Genomic DNA, 11,957 nt, shown 5'->3' with positions numbered 1-11,957 from the left:
CCCTTGCGGGATCAGCAGACCAGTCTCTCCTTCTATGAATGAGGAAAGTGAGCATACATGTACTGGCAAAGCTCATGTGGTGACACCAGGTGCACACAGATCTAACTCCTGGTGCCATTTGCAACCCCATATTCTTAAAATAAGGATATAATACCCAGAACACAGAAGCCCACTGATTTAAATAAAAGATTTTAGGACCGATACACAGGGTAAAGTTAACACAGCACAGTAGCACACCTCATGTTTCAGAGATGAAATGATCTCTCAAAGATTTAATGCTCCATTTTCACAAACAATGAAGTTTCTATCCAATTTTCTGATTTATAGTAAAAGGTACTAGCTTAAAAAATGTCCACTCTTCACACTTTTTTGCCTAACTTTTAAAACTGAGAACTGGCTTTTTTTTAGCCCAAGAAACCTATGCCATGCATACACTTTAACTGCATGTCTTAGGAATACATAAAATCTGTGATATTTTGGTAACTTATAGTGTATTTATAAAATGAAAAGCTCTATCAAAATACACTTTTCACTGGGAAAAATAAATAAAACAAATGAATGGATCTACACAAAGCAAACAATAACTTTGGTAGATTTCAGTGTAGGACAGTCTATAACAAACACATTTGCCCTTATTCCCCCAGAGCTGCTCATCTTCCAAGTTAACAATTTTTAACATTTTTTATCTGAGATTTTATTATGTTGACGTTTCTCATTCCACATCATCTTCAGCCAAGCTCTGAGCACTCACAATTCTCTGAAAGAAAAATAAAAATTCAATTTTTGAGTGTCATAGCATTTTAATCCAGATCCCAAAGTCCAACATAAAATGCTTTGTATTCAAATAAAATATGGTACTGAATTTCATCCATGCTGATATTTATTTCAACATTTATTTATTTATTTATACATTTCTATCATCTAAGAAAATGATTATTACCACTGACAAATGTAGCACAGTATGGGACTAGCAATCATGTACCGTAAACAAATAGGGATTTTTAGAGTTTACACTCCCATACAACCTAAGAATAGTGATTAGTGCTTTCACCAATCATTCTCTGCTCCAAACATTTCCATTTATGGCTCACAGCCATTACAGGAAGGAACACAGCATTCTGCAAACATTTCCACATAACATTTAGACAGTTGAACTGAGTAGAGGAGGACATTTCTACAGAGGGGAATTTAGGTTTCATCCTGAACTGACATTTCAAAGACACTACCCTCAGGTCAAAGTACTGTCATGCTGCTGCTATAGTTTGGATAGGTTCATGTGTTGGAAACTTGTTCCCTGGTGTGGTACTACTTAAGTCAGTGGGGTACCACCTTCAAGAGGGGTTAGAGTTTCCACAAGTCCCAGTTAGTTCCTTTACAGGAGCTAATCTGGCACTTTCCGGCTTCCTTGCTTCTTCACTGGCACATATGTCCCTTCTACACATGGTTGGCTCCCTTCCTGCTCCTCTACCTTGTGACAAAGGCAGGGGGCCCTGGTCAACACTGGAACTGTGCTGTTTGACTTTCCAGCAAATAAAATTGTTAGCTAACAAACTTCTTTATATATTATCCAACATTGCACATTTTGTTATAGCAACAGCAGGCAGACTAAGACAGCTGCCCCTCAACAGTATAAAATAGTTAAAGAGTAGCCTTTAGGGGCTCAAATACCAAGGCCTAAAACAACACTAAGATATACATTTCCTGTCTCAGGTCTAGGGTGCAGACATTTGAAGTTTACACCTGAGGGAAGACAATGTCAAGCACTGGTATTACAAGTATTAGACGTTTGCTAGGCTCATTTAAAAACAACCCTAGATCCCACTCACTTCTTATTTCATGACACCCCAATTTTTACCTGACTAATTGTTGGGAGCTTAGTCAGAAGCATCTGGAACACTGGTGGTGGAAGAGTTTGCTGTAACACTTGCAGCAACTGCTGTGGTTGTCCACAAACAGCAATTGCGTTTGTCAGATGGTCCACACCTTTCTCATATTCACCTGCAAAATTTACACAAAATTATAAGCAACCTAAGTTTGGGCTTTTGTCAAAAATTGAACTTCTCACTCAGTCTCTCAGTGGTGCTAACCAAAAACTCTGTGCAAGTAAAAAATTAGAAATAATCTATAGGGCATCTATATTAACTGAACATTATGAAGTAAAAAGAATGAGTCACATTATATGTACTAATGTGGAAATGTGCACAATACACAAAACAGGGAAATTAAAATGTTGAAATATCCAAATACATTACTATTCACATTTCTAAAATACTTCTGAAAGATTGCATAAGAAATTGCTAACAATGGAACATTAAAGAGAGAAGTAGAAGATTAGAGGCTTAAGTGAAAAGGGAGACCAAATTTCACTTCAAACCAACCCTTTTGACAATTTGAATGTTACCCCATAAAAAGAAAAAAATCTCAAATGATACTATATTAGGAAAAATGGTCACAATGAAAGCATGACAAGTAGCAGGTTAAAAAAAACCCCATTATCTCTTAGTAGAATTTATTTTCAATTCTCTGTGAATTTCTTTCAACAGACATTTATAAATAACTTTCAAAAAGTTCAACAAAGGTTGTTTTTGAAGATTTTCATTCAATAAATACTAAGTACTTGACATGTGGTCCTTGTTCTCAGTTAACTGTTTTAAATTAAACTCCAAAGAACTGTTAACAAATTTTCTGAACAATATCTTGACTTTATTAAAGTTATTTCAAATTAAGTACTTTATATAGGAATTTCAATGAAAATTATTTAAGAGTTATCTTTTAGGAAAAAAAATGATCTCTTTTGTATTCTTTGGGGGAAAAAAAGATAGTTGGGGTTCATTTCTCCAGGTGTTGCTCATGTTTCTTAACTTCTCAATGGAGGCATTTACTGCCTTTGCTCCAAATATTTTCAAGAATGTCTGTACAGTGAACAGCCTTAGATTCTGGAGCAAGGGTAGGTTTGCATAGTATCTAGTATCACATCTTTCATGTTGAAGCAAAGGGCAAATATTCTCATGACTACCTCTTAGAAAAGACTTGGGTCCTCTAAATTCAGGACTCTTCTCCTATACGCAACCCACCATGCAGTCCATTAGGAACAGGTGTTGATTTGCTGTGCCTGGTGTTCGTGATTTTTTATGAATAGGTTCATATCATTACTTTACTAATGTACTATATCAATCATTTTACAAGCAATTTGCTTCAGGTTATTAAGCCCAGGGGACCCCTTTACTCCATAATCCTGCTAATGTTTCTGAATTTTCTCCTTAATCCAAGGACAGCACAAACGTTAAACCAAATCAGATTTATTCTAAACCACGTTGACAATGACATGAGGTGTACTATAAAACAGATAAAAGGTACTACAAAAACAGTTGTATTTTGAGCCTTTACAAAAAGGTAACTGTTTTGGACCGTCTCTACCAGTCTGGGCGTTCTCCCCAACCATGCTCCATACACTGGCCAATCTTCTTCTACCATATTATACACTCACACAAGCTTGAGGGTACTAAGCATGTTTCAGGTTCCACCATCACACTCCATGTCCACAACCCTATAAACTAAGGACAAGCATGGGTATCATGACTGTCATTCTTGATGTTCTTCCTTTAAAAAATATTTTAGTTGTAGATGAATACAGCACTTTTATTTCTATCTGGTGCTGAGGCCCGAACCCAGTGTCTCATATGTGCTAGGCAAGTGTTCTACTACTGAGCCACAACCCCAGCTCTGTGATGTTCCTTTATTTGGTCTTAAATCTGGTATATTATGGTGTTTCTTATTCTACAGTCTGAGCAGCTGAGAAATCTTTAGGTCCAAGTCTGAGGTATCTGCATATAGATAAAGGGTTTCAAGGACACTGTTAACCTCTCAACTAACAGCTCTCTCTCCTGCCAATGTGGAAATTATAGTTGTGTCATCTACGCACTGAGGATACCTCCTGATTATGCTGACCATTGTTGCTGGGTTGTATGTAGCCACCACCTGTTATACAAATTTCTTTCCTGGATATTAAAATGATGCTATAATGATACCCATCACAAGAGAACCAACTCAGGGTTGTGCACTGATCCATATAATGGTTGGTACAGTTGTGGGTGGTAAGATAGGCTGATTCATTCTGTTCCTCCTTGTGAATAGATAACCTTAGGGCCTTAAATCTCTTCTGAACCAGCACTGGAAATAATCTTTTCTATGGATCCAACATTGCTGAAAGGTGTATTCAAGACATACAAGTAAGTCAATGTTATATTTCAATACAACATAAATCAAAATAATATAACGTAAGTCTGTAAGTCAACTTCAGCTTCCTTCTTGTATAAAGTGGATATTTACTACTTTTGCTAACTGGATAGCCAGATTAAAAGTGAAATCTACTCTTAACTCCAACAGCATCAAAAGCATCATATATCTATTACACAGCACAGATCAAACCCAATATTAGAGGACCTCAGTAGCAGTGCCATTTGAGATTAAGTACTGTGTTAGGGGAATGCTCTTTCCCTTTTACCAATGCCGGGGTCCTCTTTTTCTTGCTGTTGGGGAAATTAAAGCACATGGCCCATAAGGAACCTGGAAATATTTCTTGATTGGCATCTATCTCACATTCACATTTAAGATACTTGATAGGTTTTCCTACTCACTTTTTAACAATTTTATTGCAACTGCTCCACCACTGAGCTACAACCCCAGCCCCTATTCACTTGTTTTTTTTTTTTTTTTTGTAGAAGGACAGAATGCCTTTATTTTGTTTATTTTTGGTACAGCCCCAGCCCCTATTTACTTGTTTTTAATCATTCATAATTTGTTGTCAATCTGAATACAGTGGTTAGACAATCCATGATTCTCCTCCTTCCTCAATCTCCTGAGTTGCTGGGATTATAATCATGTGCCACCATGCTCAGCTCAAAGCACCTCTTAATACTACTGATAGAATAAATGAGGCACAAGGTAAATTCTGGATCAGATTATTGACTGGTTCTGAAATAAGTCTTGAATTTACCATGTGACCTCAATTAGGTAAATTAACTTTCTCTAGGACTAAGATTAGCCATTCCTTCCCTTACATACTGGAAAAGACCTCAAGATTAGATGTGAGAATTGAGAAACACATTCCTGGGTGGGAGGGGAAGGGAGAGGGCATGGGATTAGAAACTATGGTGGAATGTGATGGACATTATTATCCAAAGTACATGTATAAAGACAAGAATTGGTGTGAATATACTTCGTATACAACCAGAGATAAGAAAAATTGAGCTCTATGTGTAAGAAGAATTATATTGCATTCTGCTGTCACATATAAATTAGAGAAACACATTCCTAACTTTCCTTCCTTCTGTTATTATTTATACTGCACCGTGGCTATTTACTCTAAAAGAATCAAAAGTAACCTCACTGTAAAGATTACTTATTATATCCTCTATATCAAATGATGGAGCAAGTAACTAACTTAAAATACATCATGGACAATGATAACCCACAAGGAATATTTCTTCCTGGAGTCAATCTTATAAAATTATTAAGTACCTGAAACCCCATCTTGAAACATTTAGAATTCCTTTTTCCTAAAACAGCCAAACTACACAAGCAAACCCCCTTTCCATTATAAGTTTACATTGGTGTAAAGACTTTCTGTCTAGTTCCTCCATCTTCAGTGACTATCACCTTGAGCTAGCAGCTCTTCACCGAGTTGTATTTCTTCAAGGAAGAACTTCTGAACAGCTTCAGCATCTTTAAGGTCCGGTAACTGTTTGGAAACAGAAATATTTAGTAAGTGACACCAAAATTAATGCCAGGGATATAACCAATACACAGAAAAAAAAAAAAAAAAAAGAAGGCTTCTTGCCCTAAAACTCCTAAATAAAAACAAATGAAAGAAAAACATTTATTGATCAAACTGGTATCTGAATAGTTCTTAGTTCTTAACCAGAACAAATGCTCAACATCATATAGTTCTTGGTGGTGCATGCCTGTAATCCCAGCTATTCAGGACACTGAAGTAGAGGATCACAAGTTCCAAGCCAGCTTGGACACTATAGTGAGAACCTTTTTATTTCTTCCTGAGCTCAAACCCCAATATCTCAGGAAGAAATAAAAAGGAAAGCTCTAAATCAAACATAAAAAATGAAGGGTACAAATACCTACACCATCTATATACTTTCCTATTTATGCTGAGCTAGTCTTTTTTGTTTTTTTTGCTGTTACGAACAACATTACCACACTAAATGACTATAATAGATAATGCCACTAGATATAATTCCAGCATCTAAAAAACGCATTAACGGGACTGGGGAAGTAGCTCAGTGGAAGAGCCACTGCTTGGCATGAGTAAAGACCTGATTTCATCCCTGACAACACACATAAACCAAGACCCAAAACAGAACCCCATATGTTTATTCTCTTATATCCACAGTGAACATATCACATGTGTCAGAAAGATAATTTGGACATGTTAGAACAACCTCCCCATTTTATTTCACTATTACCATGTCCATTCAATTAGCTGTGCTGATTATACAACTGCTTCATAACACCAAAATGCAACATTTAATTTTGTTTTTCCTGGTCTTAACTTAAAAAGAACCTTAAAGTCCAAAAGTCCAGGTCCTTAGTTTCCATAAAAGGGAAAGCAGCAAGCACCACCATTAACATTTACTTAATTTCCTACATGTGTCACAGAAAAAATTTTTATCAAGTAGATAAACCTATGTACTCAGTAAAAATAATCATAGATTTCAACATAAAAAATAACAGATTTACATATAACAAGGTTAAAACTAGTCAGGGCATTGGGATTCTGGATCAGTGTGAATAATCTTGAATACGAATAACATGGTTCTTTTAAAGGAACTTGGAACAAGGGAATTAAAATAAACAGTTTCTATATTTTATCATTTTGAAGCAACTGAGAACACATTAACCCTTTCTAAAAAAAATTACATTTATTTATTTATCTATCTATCCTTTCTTTTATGTGTTGTTGAAGATCGAACCTAGGGCCTCACACATGCTTGACAAGCGCTGTACCACTGAGCCACAACCCCAGCCAACACTTTAACCTTCTGGTGAAATATCTTTTGGAGACTATCATCTGATTGCCTCTAACTACGCCCTTGTTTAGTAGCTGTATGCTGTTACTGCCAACAGAGGACTAGACGACCTACAGTTAAACTAAGTTATTCACCCATTCACAAACTACATTTAAAACAGAAAATAAATATCCAACATCAACTAGCTTTCTCAAAACCAGAAGTAGATTTTTAGATAATATTTCAATAAAAAATAAAATGCATGGGTCTGGGGCTATGGCTCAGTGGTAGAGCACTTGCCTAGCATGTGTGAGGCACTGGATTCGATTCTCAGAACCACATATAAATAAATAATTTTATTATATTTAACAGGTTATTAACTAATAATAAGTAAAGGTCCATTGACAACTGAACAATATTAATTAAAAAGAATAAAATACATAGCATAATCTAAACAAAAATCAGACTTGAGTATTACCTTGGAAAGCCCAGCTCTCTCCTTGGCAAGCTTCTGTTTCTTTCTTCCTACAAGAAATGTTATGTATATATTTTCATTTCCCATTATCAAAAATGAGAATCAAAGTAAGTCTGATTGCGTGGCAGTCATTAATACTATTTGCAAAACATGGGGACTTAAAATCTCAGCTTCCCTAGACTCCTTGTAATCTGTCAGGGACACATGAATAGTTCTGGTCAGTAAGCCTTCTTTCTCTAGATTATCAAGCCAAACAATTCAGAGGATGAAGACTGCTCCAAACAGCTGGATCTCAACAGAGCTAACATGGAACACAAGCAAGAATTAGGCAACAGGTTCTTATACTACTTAAATCTTAAATTAAGTACTGCTCCCTAGTTAAGGAGAATAAAGGCCTCTGTCTAGATTGTCTAATTTGAATTATACTATTAAATACCTAGAAAAGTAATAACTACTAAAAACCACTATGACAGGGCCAATAATCACTTGGCATAGCTAATAATGCTTATTAGCTAGAGAAACTTAGAGAAATCTCTTTAACTTAAATCTCTTAACTCTCCAACTCTCTATAGGAATAGAGAAACAAAAGCCACAAAACAAGCAATGTCCCCTGGTCCCCTGAACACCTAGAGTCAATAAATGCCTGAAGAAGTAGTATCCTGTTTGCATAAATCTAGACATGGTTAATTTACAATGGACAGAATACACTCTTCTGATTCTATCCCTACAAAGTAGATTTAATCACACCAGTATCCCTTGCCAACTCTAGTCCCTCATAATACACAAAGTGCTGCCACTTTAAGGCAAATTAAAAACAATTCTAACCATTTCAACACAAAAATATAAGTTGACTTTACATAAAGACTACCAATTTTTCTTATAAACTACCTTTACTAAAGTGTTCACATCACTGCATGACTAAGTGTGAAAAACAAACACAGAACACAATTCTACCCTTTATCTGCTAAAGGGTTTTGGCCCTCTTCAGGCCAAAAATAACCAATGATAACAGACAAAACCACCTAACAGGTAGACATGTACAGATTGGCCCTGCACTGGAAGGGGAGCAGTAAGACTAGAAGACTGTAGGTACTGGAGATCAGAACCCAGAAGTGCTATACCACAGAGATACATTCCCAGCCCTTTTTTATTTTTTTTGAGATGGGGTCTTGCTGAATTACTAAGGGTTTTACTAAATTGCCAAGGCTGGTCTACAACTTGCTATCTTCCTGCCTCAGACTCCAGGGTCATTGGAATTACAGATGTACACCAACATGCCTGGTCTAAATATCATATTTAATATTCCCAATGACTTTAAAACAAGTACTAATGTCACCTCCCTCTTACAAATGAGAAAAATTGCCAAGGTCACTAGTAAGCTGAACTTCAGAGCACATGTCCTTAAACATGATTCTATTCTGCCTCTCTACTCAACAGCATAAAGCAGTAAAGACATACCCGTAAAAATAAAAGGCTTTTCAGAAATGAACAAAAGAAATTTGTGGAATTAACAGTGAAAAATACAATTCACTAAACCAGAATTTGGGGAAAATGACAAAAATGACAATGAAACCCAGTAGAATGAAATTTGTTTCCATTTGTGATCAGAGTGAGGAGGAGTACATGGTGTCACTGAATACGTGTGACTGTCACATCAGCAAAGTTTAAAATAAAGATATTGTGTTCACCTAAAACAAACAAAAAAAGCCAAAAGGACTTACACATTCAATCTGCAAAACCAGGCCTTGACTCAGTATTTGCTGATATTCATCTCAAAAAATTTGAGAACTTAAGTTAAAACAGGGATGTGTACTTTCAAAAATATCCACAAAATATAAGCTTACAATAGTCACAAATCATTTTTAAAGCTAACTTAAAGTAGTTCTAATGATGTATCATTTTACACAGCATAGTATAACCAGAGGTTGTAACACAAAGCTACTTTCCCAGCCCTTTTTATTTTTTGAGTGGGGTACAATTTGGAGACCAGTCTTGGCAATTTAGCAAAACCCTTTTCACAGCATGTATACAGCTGGCACTATAATTTAGAGATTAAATTTCACTTATGATTACTCAGATTGATTAAAAAAAAATTATGCTTTGGAGTATTGAAAGGGGCTGTAAGTATAAAACTTCGGTAGAACAGGGGCCCAGTTTACACAAAACCCTGGAGTTCAATCTTTAGCATGCACACACAGCGTAGACAATTTGGTAACAGAAAATAAAAAGTATCAATAAACCAGAATCTCAAACTACCCCCAAACCTTGTTTTCAACAACATAAGCTTCTATTAAAAAAAAAAAAACCTAAATGACTGATTTGAAGAACTATTCATTGCAAATATAAATATTCTAAGTATTCTATTGGAAATTAGACTAGAGAAATTCAAATTTAAAAAACTGAAATCAACTTCATTCCACAAACATAAAATACCCCAAATCTTAGTATCAACCATGCAACTTTAAACAAACTGCAAAATTACATGAATCAAAGATATTTTACTTGTTAGCAAAAAACATCAATTAAAATCTCTAGCATTCACCAATTACTGTGTCAGAGCAGTACTAAACTCTATACTTTAATCACATCATTTACAAAAAAGCTTGAAGTTGTTACTGCTGGAGCTAGTAATCCACTTAAAATGATCATATCACAGCTAAAGCTAAAAAAATATTTGGACTGAAAGTGATGGAAAAGGCACTCTGAGAATAACTTTCTCAATTCGTCTAAAATGATAGCTCTTATGATTTCTTTAACCAAAAACCAGTTTTCTTGCCTGGTATGGTGGCACTTGCCTGTAATATGGCAAGATGGAGGCCAGGCTAGGCAACTTAGACCCTGCCTCAAAATAAAAAAGGTTGGGGGTATAGGTCAGTAGTAGAGGGCTTCCCTACCAACCTCAGTACTTAGGGGAGGAAGAAACCCTTTTAAAACAGATCTTCAAATCTTCCAAAGGTATAATTAATCTACTTTTATGGAACTCTGCACCTGCACCTCCACCCCAATACATTTTTGAAACCATAGAACTGTATTCCAACAGTCATCCTTAACGGTCAGCATTTACAACATAAATCATGGTGAGCACTTCACACTTTATTTTCCCCCAAACCAACAAGAGGCAAGCCGCATTACCTGATTTTACAGCTAAGGAAATTAAGATGCAGAAAGCCCAAGATCATGTTGCTCATCAGTGACCAACCCGGGCCTGGAAACCCAGTGTCTGAGTCCAGAATATCGCTCTTTCCGTGAGACTACCTAGCGGTAAATAGACCAAATCCTCGGTTTCACTCCCCACTAATGCCTGGAGCCAGACCGTGCTGCAAGGCAGGTCTCCGACCAGCGCGCTCCAGAACGCGAGCCGCGTGCGGCTACGGACCACGTGCGGCGACCTGGTACTGCCGAATTAACCACCCAGTACCAAGCAGAGCGGCCACTTCTTCGTGCGACCGCAGCCTTAACAACCCACATGGCTGAGCCACCTGGACAGATTACCAAAATATTTCTTATTAAAACAAATCTGCTTTTCTACTGCTGCGAACAAAGTTCCCCCCGAAAGGCAAGGCGGCCTACGAACGTTTCTGGGGACATGACTTCTTCCCTCGGGAAGCGGCTCTTAAAAGATGTCGCAGGTATGAAATGAGGCTGAGCCACGAGAGAGGCGCAGCCCTTTGGACTCCCCCGCAATTTCTCTAGCATTCACTCATATCTTGGAAGCACTAGGCGAAGCCGCCAAGAGGGTTTAAGAATGCAACGCCCGCAGTGGGCATGCAGGTTCCAGCCCGGGCTGAACTCCATCTAGTAGGGAGGCTCGACCTTCGGGTTAAGGACCGAGGCTTAGAACGGTGCGTGGCCCAAGGAGAGGCCGCGCCCGCCGCCAAGATGGAGGGGCGCCGCGCGGTCCGCGAGGGCCCACTCACGTTCCCGAAGCCTGTTCTTGAAGTTGGGGTCGCTCCGCCTTTTGCGGTCGAAGTAGATGCAGTAGCCGATGAAGAGCGCCCCACACACGCCGGCGGCGATGGCGCTGTTCCGGCCCACCATCTTTCCTCAGTGCGGCGAAGCCGCCGCGAGCACTCGAACGAGCCTCGCCGCCCGTCGCTCTGGACGCCGGAAGGAGGAACAGGCGCTTCCGGCTCCGAGGACCCCGGGGCGCTCGCGTTGGTGCCTGCGCGGCGGAGTGCGCCAACACGCACGCACGCACAGCCTGTGACCCCAGCGAGCGCATCGGAGCGTCGGGCGCTAGGGATCTTCGCAGGCAAGAACAAAGGTAGAAGGCCACTGCATACTGAGCTTTGTCTTGCAGTTGATTCCAGTGGTCTGTGACGTGCACTTTCCTTGCAAGTCCAGTCCTGATCGAGTTGGGCACAGTAATTCACTTAAAAAAAGGATGTTGCTGGCTGAGGTTGTGGCTCAGTGGTGGAGTGCTCACCTAGCATGCATGAGGCACTGGGTTCAATCCTCAG

The 11,957-nt window shown here is 38.3% G+C and overlaps 1 protein-coding gene across 1 annotated transcript; it reads right to left on the bottom strand.

Annotated features, from left to right (window-relative positions):
• Positions 1–233: 233 nt before the first annotated feature.
• TOMM20 (translocase of outer mitochondrial membrane 20) lies at positions 234–11,630 on the bottom strand. The gene is made up of 5 exons (XM_081299317.1): positions 11,415–11,630; positions 7,501–7,547; positions 5,659–5,740; positions 1,856–1,998; positions 234–757 (listed from the first exon to the last, which is right to left on the bottom strand). The coding sequence occupies exons 1-5, from the start codon at positions 11,533–11,535 to the stop codon at positions 713–715; spliced, it is 438 nt and encodes a 145-aa protein (XP_081155443.1). The 5' UTR covers positions 11,536–11,630; the 3' UTR covers positions 234–712.
• Positions 11,631–11,957: the final 327 nt, after the last annotated feature.

The sequence above is a fragment of the Spermophilus citellus genome (assembly GCF_964194105.1).
Source record: "Spermophilus citellus genome assembly, chromosome: 6".
Classification (NCBI taxonomy): Eukaryota; Metazoa; Chordata; class Mammalia; order Rodentia; family Sciuridae; genus Spermophilus; species Spermophilus citellus.
The sequence above is the reverse complement of the archived record's forward strand: the minus strand, read 5'-3'. Positions and strand labels throughout refer to the sequence as shown.

Excerpts from the sequence above, each read along its gene's own strand:
- TOMM20 (XM_081299317.1), bottom strand. The coding sequence starts at position 11,535 with ATGGTGGGCCGGAACAGCGCCATCGCCGCCGGCGTGTGTGGGGCGCTC. Across the intron at positions 5,741-7,500 it reads AGAGAGCTGGGCTTTCCAAG|TTACCGGACCTTAAAGATGC; the intron begins GTAATACTCAAG and ends GTTTCCAAACAG. Across the intron at positions 1,999-5,658 it reads TGAAGAGCTGCTAGCTCAAG|GTGAATATGAGAAAGGTGTG; the intron begins GTGATAGTCACT and ends TAAATTTTGCAG.